Here is an 18,285-nt window from a genome sequence, read left to right as displayed (position 1 = left end):
GCTCCCGGGATGGCTCCGCCTCGCCCCGCCTCTGCGCCCCAGCCCGCCTTTCCCCACGCCTCCCCCCAGCGGCTCGCGCAGCGGGTTTTGAGATCCCGAGGCCGTCTGCCCCGTCGTCTGTCGCGTCTCTGCCGAGGACGCCCTGCCCCGCCTGAGTAGCCGGGTGTGGGCACTGCCGGGCCGACGGTGAGTCTTGGCCGTGGGCGGCTTCTGGAACCCGAGCGGGCCGGGCGCAGCGGCGAGGCGGGGGCGGCTCCCGGCGCGGGGCCGCTGAGGCGCGGAGGCCTGAGGGAGGCGCGGGCCGGGCGGGGAGCGCCCGCGGGGCGGCGCAGCGGTCGGTTTGGGCCTGAGACCCTGGGTTGCTGGGCCCGAGGCGGGAGGTGTCTCTCAAAGAGGGTTCCCTGCGGTTCTCCATCTCTGTTTTTTTCTACCACTCTGACTCTTAATTCTTCCGTGCGGCATTGCTTCTGCTCCAGGAACCTAACCATCAAGAGCCTAATGCATCTCCGCCCTTTTTAAACATTTTCCATTATGGAATATTTCAAAGCCACGCACAGAAAATAGCACAACGGATTTATCCTGTGCTGACATTTTACCACCTTTGCATCAGCGCTCTCTACCTCCCCCTTCCTCCCTAGGAAATAAAACAGTCGAAACCCTTTTCCCACCAAGTCTCATTCCCCCTATGGTCAGAGGTAAGTTAGCTTGTGTCTTTCCCATGTATATTTTGTCCTTTATTTTTATGTGAGCAATATATGCGGTTTTGTTTTCAATTTAAGATTTTTACGTAAGGCTCAATGTTACAGGGTTTTGACTTGCGGTACTGTTAGCCCTGACATTCCAGACCCGGAAAGGACTTAGCCTGTCACCAGCCCTCCTCATTTTCCTTAAAAACCTGGACCCTGGAGAAGATAAAGAATGTGCTCACTGTCCTTCGGTCCTTGCCACCGCAGTATTCTGAATTTGGGTTCTCTTGACTTCTGTTCCTGCCATTTTCTCTATGAAACCCTGGCACTGAGCTCATCCACCCACATGGCCCTGTTAGTTAGTTGTCCATAATGATTCAATTTGGAGAAGGGCACGGAAGGGAGATGGGGAATGGAAATATGGCTTGGATTGGGACCAAAACCCTAGTCAGGATTAAAAGCTATGCATTTTCCTGAAGCGTGAAATATTGAATCTTAGGATGGCTTGAATATTTATTTTAGCAGGCACTCATACCACCTTACTGTATGCAGGCATTGATCTAAGAACTTTGAAAGTATTAACTTATCTAATGTAAGCCTTACAGTAAATTTGTAATGTAGATATTAATTTTATCATTCTCATTTTACAGATAGTAACAGGCACAGAGGAATTAAGTGAACTTGCCCAAAACCACACAGCTGGTAAAGGGTAGCAGTGAGATTTGAAATCAGTCCATCTGGTGACAGTGTGGCTTCCTAACCATTGTACCACCCTGCATTTCACATTCTAAAGGGAGCACCCATATTGGAGGTGGGGAGGGACAGGCCATTCCTAGAGGGAGGAGCAGCTGTCAACTGATTAACAGAAAGGAAAGAAATGGGATTTGAACTGTACACTGAAGAATAGATTTTAGCTACCTCTTGTTTGTTTGAAATATATTATTTTTAATTTACAAAAATAACACATGTAACATGCAAACAATGAAGAGTTTGCAACAATAAAAAATTGCCCCTTTCCTATTCCTCAGATTAAACAATATTATAACAGGTCCTCTTTTCTCTCCACCATAATGCAAATGTATACGGGTTTTGTTTTTTTTTTTCTTATAGAAACGAAAGCTTATTCAACAATTTCTACAATTTGTAGTTTTGCCTTGGCAATATATCAAGGTGCGTTTCCTCAACTAGATGGAGATTGAGTACTACGCAGAATGTATCTCCCGTAATCTGTTCGGCCTTTTCCTTACTAATGTATGGTCAGAGAAGTTTACATCTGTAATGAAACGGCTGTCCACACTGCCAGGATGGGACCGCCAGGCGTCCCTAAGCCGCCGCAATGCCGTGGCGCCAGGGCTGGCGACACAAAGAAGCGCTGTCCCCTGCCAAGCGCCGCCCCTCGGGCTCCCACTCCAGCCGGGGAGGAAGTGAGGAGGAGGAGACTCTTAGTTAGGGAAGCCCCTCCTCTCCTCTAGCTGTGGTCTCCTCCCCAAATCCCCGCTCGGCGGCAGGGTCACTGCTGTGCAGGGAAGCGCCTTCCCGGCCGGACCGTGCGTCCCTCTCTGCGCAGAGCCCTGTCGCTCCTAGCTGCCCGTTGGAAATTGCAAAGTGACTTGGTGAGTGGCCCTCTCCGAGAGCCTCGCAGGCCGGAGACGGGGCTGGTGAAGGTGGTCTCTCGGCCTTGGTGTTGGGGGAGGGGGGCGATGGGGGTGCAGGCGGACCAGCCCGAGCGGGCGCTCAGCCGGTCTGGGTGTACCCAAATTGGGGACAGAGAGTCTCGTTCCCTTTGTGTCCGTGTTTCTGTGGGTGATTTTTCTCTGCTGTCGGGTTCTGCATCCCCCCTGCCGCATTGCTCCTCCTCTCCGGGTTGTGACATCTGATGTTTGCGCTTGCTTTGTGTTGTCGAGTTACGTACAGGCCTAGCCCAGAGAAACAGCATCTAATCCCCTTCTTTATTGGGGAGGAGTCAGGGCTTGCTTGGGGTCACGGAGGTAGCTGGTGACAGAGCATCACTTCGGTCCTACTACCCTTTGATCTTTGCAACGCAATCTCTGGGACTGAGATCTTTCTCCTACTTATACTGTTTCCTGGAGACAGGGGTCTGTGGAGGGTGCGTGGCGGGCGGAGGAGAGGTCTGGAGTCTGGACCCTCACCGCGTCCGCAGACCTCTGTGCCAACCGCCTGGAGAATTCCCAGCCAGCGCGCTTGGGCGCCGAGCTTTCCTGCTGCTCCCCTCCTCCGCAGCTGGCTGCCTCCACGCCTGTGACCCCCTCCTCCTCTCCCCTCCTCCCCGACGTCACCGACTTGCTCTTTGCGGACTGGCTCTGGGCCTGGGAGGGAAGGTGAGGACAGCCCGCGCCAGGCTCCAAGCTTAGCCAGACAGCCCCTGGGAGTTTGGAACATCCTTTCTCACATATTGTCCTTTCGATAGAACACCCTCTGAGGCAAACAGCTAGGAGGACTCAGCACCCTGATTAAAAAACAAAGCAAAATAAAACCGTAGGTCTTCCCACTCCTGGGCTAATCCCCCTCAAATATGTTGTTCTCCTGAGAGATGAGTGAGCAAAGATGATCAGGAGAAAGAGGGGGGGAGACTCAGGAATTAAGATGGAAGTGTGGTAAAATAGAAATAAGGAAAGGGGGAGGGTGTGGGTGTGGCAGGGGCAATATATGTAACCCTAACAATATTTGTACCCCCATAATATGATGAAATAAAAGGAGAAAAAAAGGAAATAAGGAAACAGAAGAAAGCAAAATTTCCAGTGCTGCTTATTCCTGTGGGGGTGGGGAAGGGATGAATGGGAACGGCTGCAAACGGGGCTTCAAAGATAGTGGTAAAGGTCTGTTTTTCAAGCTGGGTGGTAGGTATATGGGAGTTGGTTTAATTTTTTAGATTGTTTTATTATTTTACCATCTATAGCCTTCTACATGCATTACATATTATTTTAGATGTTCATAGAAGTAAACAAGTTTTAAGTGGAATATAAGACTGAGCTGGGAATGTCTAGGACAGAATGCAGAAGAAGAGATTGAACTAGCCTCAATTCTGGCTTAGTAGAAGTTGATGGACATTGGAAAAGGTATTGGATGTACAAGGGAAAAAAACATTCATGGAAGGAAACCACATGAAAAGAAGACATGGAGTTGAATGTCTGTGATATTGATCAGTTTTCAAGGTCAGGCTAGTTATTTGCTGAAGAAATAATCCTAGGTTTACCTTTACACCTACATCCATCATTCAATCATCCAGCCATAGAGTACCTGTTCATCCACAGAATAAAACACATTCTCTCACTTCTGACACATATTGAAATCAAACTATACTACAGGATAAGCGTGGTGCAGAATCCAAGATGGCCCTCCACCCGCCTTCCCTTCCTTACATCTCTTAAGAGGAAAACCTTATTTAGGTGGCTTGCTGCTGCTTGGTGATAGGAGTAGCTCTGTTCTCTCCCTGAGTTACAGGTTGTGCCTGGGTGCCTTCTGCTTTGGAGGTGACTTTTATACCAGCAAGCTAAAAGGGGCCAGAATGGGCCCCGGGGAGAGAAAGCAGGAACCACAAGAGGTTAGGGAGAAAAATAAAAGGAATTTCCCCCAGGTTGTATTCATCTGGGCTCCCCAAGCTAGGAGAGCAAACAGGGATTCAGGAATAAAAAGAAGGCATTTGGTTCAAAAGTCAAGCATTAGAGTTACTGACAGCTGGGTAAAGGGAGAACATAATTGTTGCAGAGTTCAAGGAGCCCCCACAGAGGAGGAAATCAAATTTATAGGTGGGGAAAATGCACAACCTGATGGGAGATGGAGGAAGACTTTTTAGGGCTAGTGAGATAGGATCAGTTGGTCCGTCTATCTCATCATTTATATACTGTACTTAATCATTGAATGTGTTAACTTGATTGGATTTATATTACCTCAGTGTTCTTTTTAATTGTAGTACTACTATATACAACAGTTCAAAGGATGCAGATTTGTATAAAGACAAAGAAAACTATTCATCATTTCCCTTCCTAATGTAATCAATGATGCATGTTAAAGTGCAGCCTGTAAAGATTTTCTGTGCATACAAAAGCCTGGTATTTAACAGGTACTTATATGTTCCTGGTGCTTAAGAATGTGGACCTGAGCATTAGATCTCCTAGGCTTGAATCCTATACCCACCACTTACCACCTATGTGACTTTGAGGAAGTAAGAAATTCTCTGGCCACCAGGGTTTGGGTTGTTTTTTTGTTTTTTTTGGGTTTTTTTGCACATCTATAAAACAGGTATAGTGACAGTATATACCTCATGGGTTTATCATCAGGATTAAATAAGTTACCTAAACCACTTATAATAAAACCAGGAACCTGGTAAACATTGTGTTGTTAATACTACTACTACTACTAGTACAGTTTCGACAATTATTATCATTATCTTTGTCCACACAAAAATGTGCTCGTTTCCTACATATTATAGTGACTTGAAATTTCCACTTAAAATGTATTGCAGATATTCTTCTATGCAGATGCTGAATAGATTTAACTTGTCCTTGAACTAGCTCATAAAACAACTAATGAGACAGAAATGTGAGTTCCCCGTCCTGGGTGTGCTTGGTGTGTCATCAATGGAAGTAGCAGAGGCCAAGAGAGAGGGGGGACTGAATGAAGGGTAGCTTTTTTTTTTTTTTTTTTTTTTTTTTCTGAAACAGAGTCTCGCTTTGTTGTCCAGGCTAGAGTGAGTGCCGTGGCGTCAGCCTAGCTCACAGCAACCTCAATCTCCTGGGCTCAAGCAATCCTCCTGCCTCAGCCTCCTGAGTAGCTGGGACTACAGGCATGCGCCACCATGCCCGGCTAATTTTTTATATATATATCAGTTGGCCAATTAATTTCTTTCTATTTATAGTAGAGATGGGGTCTCGCTCTTGTTCAGGCTGGTTTTGAACTCCTGACCTTGAGCAATCCGCCCGCCTCGGCCTCCCAAGAGCTAGGATTACAGGCGTGAGCCACCGCGCCCGGCCTGAAGGGTAGCTTTTTAATGAGGTGCCTAGGTAGGAGGCCGGGGGCCATGCCAACGGAGTATCTGGGGGCATGTGGAAGTTGGATAGATATGGGTTTGGGTTAGAAATCCTGTACCTTCAAGAATCAAAAATGGTTCTGGGAAAGATTCCTTGTGAATCTATCTTTATTTCTAGGTTTTCATTTATCTCCATTTGTTGTTTTGTGTGGCAGTTAGCATCCTTGTACATATGTCTTTAATACTTACTGCTGCTTTTATTTCTGTAAGAAAGGTTGTTAGAAGAGGGTTTGCTGGGTCTGAGAATAGGCACACCTTTGAAACTCAGTTGGCACCATCAGATTGCATTTGAAAAAGAGTACAGACATTCTCTGCCTGTACTCTTCCTTTCAGCAGACTGTGATGGTGTCCTCATAGCATTTCCAACATTGGACATTATTAGCTGCCTTTGTCGTCTCCTCCATCTTTTCACCTTCTTATTCTTCTCCTCCTCCTTTTTCTCCCAGTTCTTTGTTTGTTTTATAATTTTATGGGCAACATACATTATATTTTCCATTGCTTGATTACTAGTAACATTGAGTGTCTTTTCATAGAAATGATCATTTAAATTTCTTCTTCTGTGCTTATCTTCTCTTAGAAAGATAGGATTTCCATAGCTAGAAAGATGTGGGAGAGGGAACAGGAAGAAAAGAATGGAAAGAGAATCTGAAATGGAAGCAAGGCATGTCCAGGGACGCCAGGTGACCTGGGAGATGCGGGAAAGAAGGCAGTAGGAGATAAGGCTGGGAAACATAAGGACATCCAGCTCAGAGGCCTCACACTCGAACAGGAGGGCGTGAGATAGTCCCTGTGGGGGAAGGTGGAATGCTCAGGGAGGGAGGATTCTCTTCAGGGAAATAATATGGCAGAGTGGTTTTAGAAGAGTAAAGGTGGGAACAGATCCTGGGGACTTAGAAACTGGATTGGTTTAGTCCAGGTGTGAATGACTAAGGACCTAAACTAGGTTAAGGACAGTGTGATTAGAAACCGTGAACACAGACACTGACAGGACTTGAGACCAGCTGGATATGGGAACAGGAGTGAGAAGGGACAGGGACATACTGTGACCCTGTGCACTTTGCTGTCCAGGTTATTTGTGGACACCAGGAGGAGCAGGGAAGAGACAAGCTTCTTACTAACCAAGTGCTCATTGCTTGTATCTTCTCTGTAGTTTCCTGAGGTAGGTAGGTAGGTAGATAATGCTTCTGTTTAACTACTAGAAGCATCAAGCTTATGTAATTTACCTTAGAGGAGCTAATTTGGAAGAAAAATAATAAGTTCAAGACTTCTTTAGTTTTAGAGACCAGCTATAAATGGCCAGTGTGCTTTCAGTGGGAATCTTGAACTTATTAGTCATCTTGGGACCAAGGCCTTTCCAGCTGTGGCCTGTGGGAGGCACAGTGCCTATGCCAAGGACTTTTTCAAGGGCCCATAGAGATACTTGAGAAATAAATACAATAATGGTTAGCATTAGTATTTAGTTTTGACTTTAAAATATGAAAACTATGAAATGAGAATCAATGAATACTCAATCCTAATGTTAAGTTAGATCTCCTTTTCACTTTGCAAGAAATCTCTATTATTCATATATTTAAAAGGTTTATTCTTAACCAAATAATTATAAGCATACATGGGTAGATGTATACATATACATAGCTATATGTAATTGAATACTGATGAAAAGACATTTAACCTGTGTTACTTTCTCTAATCCTGTGTTAATCCTCTAATCAGGATAACCATATATGGTAGATACTCTTTTCCCTATTTAATGAATAAAGACACTAAGTCTGCAGTGTGTTGCCCGGGTCTCACGACTAGTAAGCTGCAGAGCTGAGATTGAAACCCAGACAGCCATACATCCAGAGCCTGAGTTTGTAATCAGTTTGGGTGTTACTTAAGAGCAAGTATGTTCTCTGACAAGGGAAATAGAGAAGAGGTACAAGGCAAAGATTACAAATTTAAGGGCTATTCACATATTCCAAGAAGAGGTGAGGGGAGGTCAGAAAGTAAGTGATTCCAGAGGTTGAAAAGAAAGAGGTTGGCTTGGGCCACACTATTAGAGGTGGTGTGACCTCATGGACAGGAAGAGCAGTGATGTCTAGTGCTGCTGAGCGGTCAGTGAGTATGAGATGCCCAGGATGAAACATGCCTGTCCTTGGTAGAACTGTTTCAGTACAGTGCATGCAGCAAAGATAGGGCAGTAGTCATCCTTAGGGAGGAGCTCATGGTGAAGAAGCAGAGATATTTGTGAGTTGACATCCCCAGACACATACACCTTTTTCAGTTGTGTCCCAGGTACAAGTAAGAATCTGCCATAATTTCATAACTTGTTACCTTCTGCCTGCGGTCATCTGAGACTTGCATTCAAGCCACAGAGGCTTCCACTTTCCTCTTACCAGCCTGTAACTTTGACCAAAGAACCTTCTCTCAGATCCCAGACTTTTCAGACAGAGACTCTGAGTTCTCCACACTGAGTTTAATAAGACCAGCAGGGAAGCCAAGATAGATGGAATGGGCCAGGGTCAAGGGGACAATGTGCAGCACCACTTTATGAGTTCCCAGTGGCTGGTGTAACAAATTACTACAAGTAGGGTGGCTTACAATAACAGCAATTGATTATCTCACAGTTCTGGAGGCTTTGAAGTTTGCAATCCAAGTGTCAGCAGTGTAGTTTTTTTCTGGCAGTTTCAGGGCAGAATCTGGTCCATGCCTAGCTTCTGGTGTTTGCCAGAGGTTCTTGGCATTCCTTGGCTTGTTGATAATCACTCCCGTCTCTGCCTCCATCTTTGAAGCATTTTCTTGTGTATCTGTGTCTCTCTGTGTCCAAATCTCCTTTTAAGAGCACCAGTTACTGGGCAAGGGCCAATCCAAATCTAGTATGGCCTCATCTTAACCTGATTACATCTGCAAAGACCTATTTCCAAATAAAGTCTCATTCACAGGTTCTAGGAGTCAAGACTTCAAAATATCTCTTTGAGAAACATAATTCCACTCTCATCTCTCCCTTCTGTTTGTTTCATTCCATTAAAAAGTGTTAAGTTTTCTAAGTTTGACCACAAGAGTTTAAGAGGACAGAGCACAGTGAGTTCTCCTGGACTGCAGGCACTAACGCAGAGTGCTTGAGTCCTTTCTCAGGGTCTATTTTATCTGCATAGTGGGGAGAACCCCCCAGCTAGTAGAGGAGTTTCTTTGTTTGGTTATCTGTTCTTCACCAACCTGACTCTCTGCTTTCTTCCCTATAGAAACAAACAGAACCATGGCGACTCCCTCTGCTGCCTTTGAGGCGCTTATGAATGGAGTGACAAGCTGGGATGTCCCCGAAGATGCCATCCCGTGTGAACTGCTTCTTATTGGAGAGGCCTCGTTTCCAGTGATGGTGAATGACATGGGCCAGGTGCTCATTGCTGCCTCCTCCTACGGCCGAGGCCGCCTGGTGGTCGTGTCCCATGAGGACTACTTGGCGGAGACCCAGCTTACTCCCTTTCTCCTCAATGCAGTGGGGTGGCTTTGTTCTTCCCCTGGGGCTCCCATTGGTGTACATCCATCCCTGGCACCTTTGGCCAAAATCCTTGAGGGCTCTGGAGTGGAGGCAAAGATTGAGCCAGAAGTGAAAGACTCCTTGGGGGTTTACTGCATCGATGCCTACAATGAAACCATGACTGAAAAGCTGGTCCAGTTTATGAAACGTGGAGGGGGCTTGCTCATGGGAGGCCAGGCCTGGGATTGGGCCAACCAGGGCGAAGATGAAAGGGTGCTGTTCACATTCCCTGGAAACCTCGTGACCAGCGTGGCTGGTGTGTACTTCACTGACAACAAAGGGGACACAAGTTTCTTTAAAGTCTCCAAGAAGATGCCCAAGATCCCAGTCTTAGTTAGGTGAGTACTTCACCCCCAGTGGGGAGTTAGCCCTAGGTTAAAAAGCAGAAAGGGTTCTATCTGCAGGTTGCTCCCAGAATCACAAAAGGGAATTTGCGCCCACATGTGGATTCCCCACAAATCAACTAGATTTTAATAAAACCTTGGGACACAAGAGGGGCAAGGTCCTCATTGCTGCTACTGCCTCCCAGACCAGACCGCTTAGCTCTTTGAGGGGAGGAGCATCTTACTGACTTTTATATCCCCAGCGTCTAGTTTAATCAAATACACTGCTGACCCCAAGAGCTGGCACAGTTAATCCAGGAAGGTGCATAGGAGAAGGCTGCTTTCAGCTGAAATGTGAAGAAGGGAAACCAGACATGAAGATCCCCATATGCCAAAGTCTAGAGAGCTGTGGGAAGGGTTTTGAAATGTCCAGCCAGACGGGGTTCAGATGGACAGGAAGTAGAGGATTTCAGAAGTTACGATAGCGGAAAAGGTGGTGCAATCTAGGAATTAGGAGAGGAATTTTATCATTAGAGATACATAGAAAAAAATATTGTGCAGTAGTCTTTAAATGCACAAATGCTCCACGAAGAACTTGTAAACACCCCTGTGAAACCTGAGTTGACCCAATGTAAGAGTTCTCTGATTCCCAGATCTCGGGAGATTTCAGAATTTCGAAAATTGAGTATCTACTTGAAATTGGCTCAAGTGAAGATTAAATCCAGGTTAAAAAGCAGACAAGAAAACTACCAAATTAAACATGCCAATAAACATGAATATGACTCTCCAAGTAGTTTGGAAAACAAAAACATCTGAGCAGATATTAGTAATTTTATTTATATCAAGGATCTATACGTCCTTGGAGGTCATTGCTAGTTGTATGTTAGGTGTATATAAAATGCTAATTATAGGTTTTACGTCAGGATAATGGCCAAGCATGGTAGGAGGAATGTGCTTTCCTAACTCAAACGTGCTTTTTATTGTATTCTTAGCCATGTGTACTAAAATTGTGTTAGCTGGTTTTCACAAAATAGACTTAGAGGGTGAGTGCAAGTGGTATGATATTGCCACTTTAGAAGAGAGGTTGCTATATCACAATTCAGTTTTCTTTTGCTTTTTATGAACATTTTTTATTTCTTCAATTTCAAAACACATGTTGGGGGGGGCAAAAAAGAGTAAAATAATTCAGAAGTATATAAAGTGAAAAATGAAAGACCTCTGTTCTCCATCCACCCACCCCCCTCTGCCTCTATTAATTCTGTTCTTCTCCCCAGAGATGATCACTGCTAATGGTTGGCACTTATCTTTTCTGATTTTTTTCTACATTCCTGTGTGTGTATTGGGGTTGGAGTTAGGAGAGCTGGAGGGATAGGAAAGGAGACAGAGAAAGAGAGAGAGGTCTGAAGCTTGGGTTTCCACTTAACATATCCTAAGCATTTTCCGTATACATATGTAAAGATGTGCATCATCCTTTCGAATGACTATATATAGCATTTCACAGTTGAATTGTTCATAATTCATTTAACCATTTGCCTGTCATTACCTTAATGTTATTTTCTATTTCTTCCCTCAACATAATGATATAATAATATCCTCACTATAACGCATAAGCTTTGTATACATCTCTTCATTTTAAATACTTGGAAATTTCCTTTTAGAAGTGTCTTAATTTGGAAAATTTCAAGCATATACAGAAATAAAAATAGAACAATGAGTACACATGTACCATATCCAGGTGGTAGCTGGTATCAACTCATACCCCACACACTCCTTCACCTTGTCAGTTTATTTTGAAGCAAATCCATGAGATTGCATCATTTCATCCATAAAATACTGTATCCAAGGGCAAGGACTAATTTCTAAATACTGTATAACCACAGTACTATTATCACATTTTAAAAATTAGCATTATTTTTCTGACCTAACAAAATGCCAATAACAATAATCATATTTGAGAGCATTCCATAAGTATTATGTTAGTTATATCCATATCTGTATACATATCCTTTTGATCAACTGATTATTCATATTTTCCATGACTTAATTTTTATATAGTTGATCCAAAAGAGATTTCTAAAACAATTGTTTCATACTTTCACTGTGATTTTAGAATTGAATTTGGCTTTTACTGTATGTATTTCAAAGCCTTATTTTAGATTCCTAAAAACAAATGAATTGTTTCTATGATTTATACAATTTTGTCAGCATAAAATATTCTTTCCTATATTTATTTTTCACCTTGAACTCTGTTTTGTGTAATATTATTACTACTCCTACTTTGTTTTCTTTATTTGTTGATCCTTTTATTCTCTGTGTTTTTAAAAAGTTGTATCTCAGTATAAATCTGATTTTTTAATCCAATCAGAGAGCCTCTATCATTTACTAGATAAATATAATTTATTTATGTAATTGAGGAAATTGATGTTTGTTCTAGTTTCTGTCATCTTGTTTGATGTTTTCTGTTATACATTCTTGTCACTTCTTTATAAAATTCCCTTTATTACCTTTGATTGATTAATTAACTTTCTTTTTCCATTCTTGCTGTTTGGAAATTATATGTAATTTTATATCTTTTTTATAGTTATCATTAATTTTTCCCAGCTCTTTATTTCACACTTATAGAAAGTGGCAAGAATAATAATATGATCAGCATACTCTTTACCTAGATTCACCAGTGGTTAAAATTTGTCATATATGCTATGTAAGCACATGTATGAACAGCTTATTTGGGCTGTTTGAGAGTAACCTACAGACATCATGACACCTCACACCTAAATACTGCAGCATATACATGTCCTAACAACAAAGGCATTCCCCCATATAACACAATCTGATTGTCTCAGTTCAAAAGTGTAACACTTACACAATCCTATTATCTAATGCCCATCTCAGATGTCTCCAATTGTTCCCAAAATATCTTTTTTTAAATTTCTTTAAAATATAGGATCTAACCAAGTATTAGTGTCATGTTCTTTAGTCTCCCTTAATTAAAATTGTTTCCCAGTTGTTGTTTTTTAAATCTTTCAGGATATTAGTATTTTTGAAGTAGCCAGTCTAGTTGTTTTGTGGAATACCCTTTAGTTTGGGTTTGTTTAATTATTTTCTCATGATTACACTCAGTTGAAACATTCTTAGCAAGAGTACTACATAGGTGATATTATTTTCCTCACAATATGTCAAATCAGGAGGCACATGAGGTCAGTTTGTCCTATCATAATTGGTGACATTAAATTTGGTCATTCAGTTAAACTGGGGTTTGCCAGATTTTCTTGTCATCATAGTACACTTACCCCTTTTTAACTAATTTAATCTATAGTGTGACAATTTGAGACTATGTGAATATTCTTTTTGCCAACAACCTTTCACCCAGTTTTAGTTTTCATTGATGATCTATGCCCGAGTCAGTATTTATGAAAGTGATTACCTACTTGTACCACTTGGGTAGCTCCTGATCCTTTCCTCAAAATACATTTCAGGTATCACCTCCTCTAAGAAACCTTCTCCCACCCCTCCCATTCTGATGTAGATGCCTTTCTTTTGTGCTCCTATAGTAACCTGACACTCTAGAGTTTGCCCAAGTCTAAGTGTGGATTTACTTGTAGGTTTCTCCCAGAACTGATTGGCATCTTTCTGGAAAGAACTTTCCCTCCCCACCTTCACATCTGTGACTAAGTTTGTGCTTGTTCTTAAATTAGTTTATTTTAGTATTACTCTATATACTCATGGATCCTTTTTTAAAAATCAAATGCATTACCATGTACTTATAGCCAGTATTTTTGAAGGTCAAATTGTCTAAAATTGGGCAAGTTAAAGTCCCATGAAATTACCTCCTGAGTCCTTTGATAAATCCTTCAATTTTTTCGAATTTAATTTCTGGCACAAAAAGATATTGCAAGTTTACCTTTTTCTTTTCTTATCCAAAACCTGGATAGAGCCACTTCTTAAAGGAATGCTAGTTCCTTTTCATGGTTAATGGGATTTAGAAACCAAGATCTAAGGTATGCTCATTGCTGTTGGATTGTCATCATTTCTGGGCCCCTCAGAAGACAATACCAATATAGATAGATGTAAATACGGATATATACAGATACACATTTTAATCATAAATTCATATCAGTACCCCCAATTATTCCAAAACCATGGAATTCTTCTTCTCCTTCGCTCATTCCATATTTGTGTTTTCCTTCTCCCATAGTGAAAATCTTGGTTCAATATTTACTCAGTCCTGTAACACACAAAATAGCTTCATGATTACTGTACCCATATTTCATTAACAACAAACTTACCAGATTATTTTTTTCCCTCAGAATATACCACACTGAGCATATAAAGTCTAAGTACTGTGTTCAAAAGTTACTTGGATTACTTTTTCATTTGGTCCTATTTTTGTTCCACTTAAATTTTTCCCCATATTTATTGATTTATTTTTTGGAATGTGTTAACTATTAGCATAGTTACAACAGCAGAATACACATTCTTTTTATGTGCATATGAAACATTCATGAAGATAGACCCTATGCTATGCCATAAAATTAGTCTTGGCAAGATTAAAAGGATTGAAATCATACAGTGTATATTCTGATCACAGTGGAATTAAACTAGAAATCAATCATGTATCTAGAAAATCTCTAAATATTTATAAATTTTAAAACGCTTCTAAATATTCCAGAAGTAAAGGGGGAAATTACAAAGAAAATTAGAAAATATTTTGAACTGAATAAAAATGAAAGTACAACTTATTAGCATGTCAGAAATTGTGGAATGCAGTTAAAACCGTACTGAAGAGGGAAAAAAAGCCTTTAAATGTTTTTATTAGAAAAGAAGAAAAGTTGAAACTCAAGGGACTAAGTTTCCACAATAAGAAGCTAAAAAAGGAAACTTGAATTAAATCCAAAATATGCAAAAGCAATAAGGAAATAATAAAGATGAGAGCAGAAATCAGTGAAAGAGGAAGTACAAAAACAATAGAGGAAATCAGTAAAAGGAAAAGCTGGTTAGTTGAAAAACAGTCAATAAAAGTGATAAACCTCTAAAGACTGATCCTGACAATAAGAGGGATAACACGAATTATGAATTTCAAGAATAGAAGAAGGGATGTTAATACAGATCCTACAGACATTAAAAGAATAATAAAAGAATATTACAACAACTTAATGCCAATAAACATGACCTATGTAAAAAATTCTACCAAAAAAAAAAAAACACAATATACTAATTGTCTTTAACAAAGTTATAGGAATCAAAAATCAATATACAAAAACCAATTGCATTTTTATATACTAGCAAGCAGCAACAATTGGTAATTGAAATGAAAAATATAACATCATTTAAAATAGAACTCAAAATTATAAAATACTAAAGGCTAAATTGAATAAAATATGTTACAAGACCTGAATGCTGAAAACTATAAAAAATCACTGAGAGAAATTAAATAAAACCTAAAGAAATGGAGAAATATACCATGTTGGTGGATCTGACACTCTCTATTTTCATATGTCAGTTTTCTTCCAAATAACCTATAAATTCAATGCAGTCCTAACCAAAGTTCAAATTGATTCTAAAATTAGTTTACAAATGAAAAATAACTAACATAGTCAAGTCTATTTTGAAAAAGAACAAAGATGGAGGACGTACCCTACCTAATTTCAAGACTTTCTATAAAGCTAAAGTAATCCAAACACTGTGATACTGGCATAAGGATAGACATGCAGATCAGTGAAGCAGACTAGGTAGTTCGGAGACAAACCCACAAATTTATGTTCACTTGTTTTGTGACAAGAGTCACCAAGGCAATTCAATGAGGAAAGGATGGTCTTTTCATCATGTGGTTCTGGAACAACTGGATACCCTAATGTAAAAAAGGTAACATTGTGACCCTTACCCACTCCACACAAAATTAATACTTTAAAATAGATCTAGACCTAAATGCAAAAGCTAAAATTCAAAAACTTCTAAATGAAAGCATAGGAGAAAATACCTTCAACCTTAGCCTTTGTAATCTTTGCCTACATGGGACACAAAAAAGTGCATGAACCATAAAAGTAAAAGATTGATAAATTGAGTTTTATCCAAAAATAAGCATAGTAACTCCTGTGGTTCAATAGACAGTATTAAGAAAACAAAAAGGCAAGGTACAGACTAGAAAAAAATATTACAATACTTATATCTGACAATGGGCTCAAATTCAAGATACATAGAGAACTCTCACATCCCAATAATAAGACAACCAGTTTTTTAAAAAGGCAAAATATTTTAACAGACATCACAAAAGATGGTATATGGAATGCCATTAAAAGCCTGTAAGATAATTTTCAGCATCATTAGTCTTCAGGGAAATGCAAACTAAAGTTACAATGAAATACCCACCCACACCAGAATGACTGAAATTAAAGACCCACCATACAAAGTGTTGACAAGTATGTGAAGCAACTGTAACTTTCGTACATTGCCAGTGGGAATATAAAATGACACAACCACTTTGGAAGACAGTTTGGCATGTTTTTATAAAGTTAACATACAATTAACATACAACTTAGCCATTTCATCTCTAAGTATTTATCCAAGAGAAATGAAAACATGTCCACACAAAAACTTGTACATGAATGTTCATGGCAGCAAGCCCCAACTGGAGACTACCCAAATGTCCATCAGCAGATTAATAGCTAAACAAAATGTGGATAGCCACAAACTTTTAGCTACAAACGAATAGCATAGTATTCAATAATAAAGGGGAGAAATTAATGATAGGCTCAAAACAGTATAGGTGGTTCTCAAAAAATTATTCTGAGTGAAAGAAGCCAAACTCAAAGAGTACATACTTTATGATTGCATTTATATGAAACTTTTAAAAAGATAAATTTAATATATGTGGATAGAAAGCACATCATTGCATGCCTGTGGCTCTGTGTGGGGGCTGGATTGACCATAATGGGGCAAAGGTGGCTTTTTGGGGTGATAGAAAAGTTGCATATTTTTATTGTGGTGGTGGTTACTCAGGTGTATAAAAACTTGAGAAAAATCATCAACATATATACTTAAAATGGATGAATTTTAGCACATGCCAATGAAGGTGATTTTTAAAAATTGGCATATTTAAAATTTCAACACCAATTAAATGAGTAAAATCATGTAAGCCTCATTCTTTTCCCTACTGTTTGTAATCTGTTCCCATTCATGCCTATAGGTACCAAATTTTATTAGATTTCTTGATTCTTCTATGTTTCTTTTTGCAATAAGCGTATGGGTGTAGATACATATTGTTCCAAGTATCTCACAAAGTTAGCAACTATAAATAATCTTTTGAACCTTGCTTTTTTCTTTTCTTATGTTTGAATCAACCAACTTACTATTTTTAATTTATTTTTATTGTATATATTTAGGGTGTACAACATGATGTTTTGATATACACATATATGGCAAAATATTATAGTCAAACAGGTTTACATATTTATCACCTCTCCTTATTATGTGTGTGATAAAAACAGCTAAAATCTACCTTGTGAGCTAAATTTCAGTATACAGTGCATTGTTAATGATGGTCCTCATGCTGTCCATCAGATCTCTAGGCTTATGCATCCCACCAGACTGCAAACTTGTACCCTTTGACCTACTTCTCCCCATTTCCTCTCCCTCCCCATCCCTGGTAACCACTGTTGTTCTACTCTGTTTCTCTTTATTTGACTTTTTTTTTTGAAATTCCATATATAAGTGAGATTATATAGTATTTTTCTTTCTTTGACTTACTTAATTCACTTAACACAATGTCCTCCAGGTTCATCTTTGTTGTCCCAAATGGCAATATCTCCTTTGTTACGGCTGAACGACATTTCATCATTTGTTTATCCATTGATAAGCATTTAGGTTGTATCTATATCTTGGCTATTGTGAATAATGCTTAGTATGGGAGTGCATATATCTCTATGAGATACTGATTTCATTTCCTTTGGGTATATACCCAACGGAGAGATTACTTGGTCAAGTGGTAGTTTTCTACTTTTAATTTTTTGTGGGATCTCCAAACTCTTTTCCATAATGGTTGTACCAAGTTACATTCCCACCAGCAGTGTGCAGGATTCCCTTTTCTCCACACCCTCACCAGCATTTACTTCTTGACTTTTGATAATAGCCATCCTAACAGATGTGAGGTGATATTTCATTGTGGTTTTGGTTTTCATTTCCCTGATAATTAGTGATGTTGAGCATCTTTACATATACTTGTTAACTATCTGTATGTCTTCTTTGGAAAAATGTCTATTCAGGTCCTTTTGCCCATTTTGTTAATTGAGTTCTTTGGGGCCTTTTTGCCATCAAGTTGTGTGAGTTATATATTTTGGCTATTATCAAATGTATGGCTTGCATATATTTTCTTCCAGTCCATAGGCTGTCTTTTCACTTTGTTGGTTGTTTCTTTGGCTGTGCAGAAACATTTTTATTTTATGTAGTCCCACTTGTTCATTTCTTGCTTTCATTGCCTGAGCTTTTGGTGTGGTATCCAAAAAAATCATTGCCAAGGACAATATCAAGAAGTTCTTCCCATGTGTTTTCTTCTAGGAATTTTATGGTTTCAGGTCTTACATTTAGGTCTTTAATCTAATTTGTATTTGTTATATGTTTATGGTACAATGCTTTTTTTCAATTACTGTATCTTGGTAGTTATTTTTTAACAATATTTAGAAATTTTTCTTATTTTTTTCTATTAATGTAATGGTA

The 18,285-nt window shown here is 40.0% G+C and overlaps 1 protein-coding gene across 4 annotated transcripts in view; it reads left to right on the top strand.

The window, feature by feature from the left end:
* TCAF1 (TRPM8 channel associated factor 1) overlaps positions 1–18,285 on the top strand; it is a 47,484-nt gene that overhangs the window by 16,722 nt on the left and 12,477 nt on the right. For 2 of the 4 annotated variants that reach the window (XM_012768114.3, XM_012768116.3), the window contains exon 2: positions 8,958–9,591. In XM_012768114.3, the coding sequence (XP_012623568.1) occupies positions 8,972–9,591 (620 nt within the window). In that variant the 5' untranslated portion in view covers positions 8,958–8,971. Of the gene's footprint in view, positions 1–40; positions 187–2,146; positions 2,300–8,957; positions 9,592–18,285 lie in introns of those variants that run through there. The other 2 variants (XM_012768117.3, XM_012768115.3) reach the window with 2 other exon arrangements.

This window comes from Microcebus murinus, chromosome 9, assembly GCF_040939455.1.
Source record: "Microcebus murinus isolate Inina chromosome 9, M.murinus_Inina_mat1.0, whole genome shotgun sequence".
NCBI lineage: Eukaryota > Metazoa > Chordata > Mammalia > Primates > Cheirogaleidae > Microcebus > Microcebus murinus.
The sequence above is the reverse complement of the archived record's forward strand: the minus strand, read 5'-3'. Positions and strand labels throughout refer to the sequence as shown.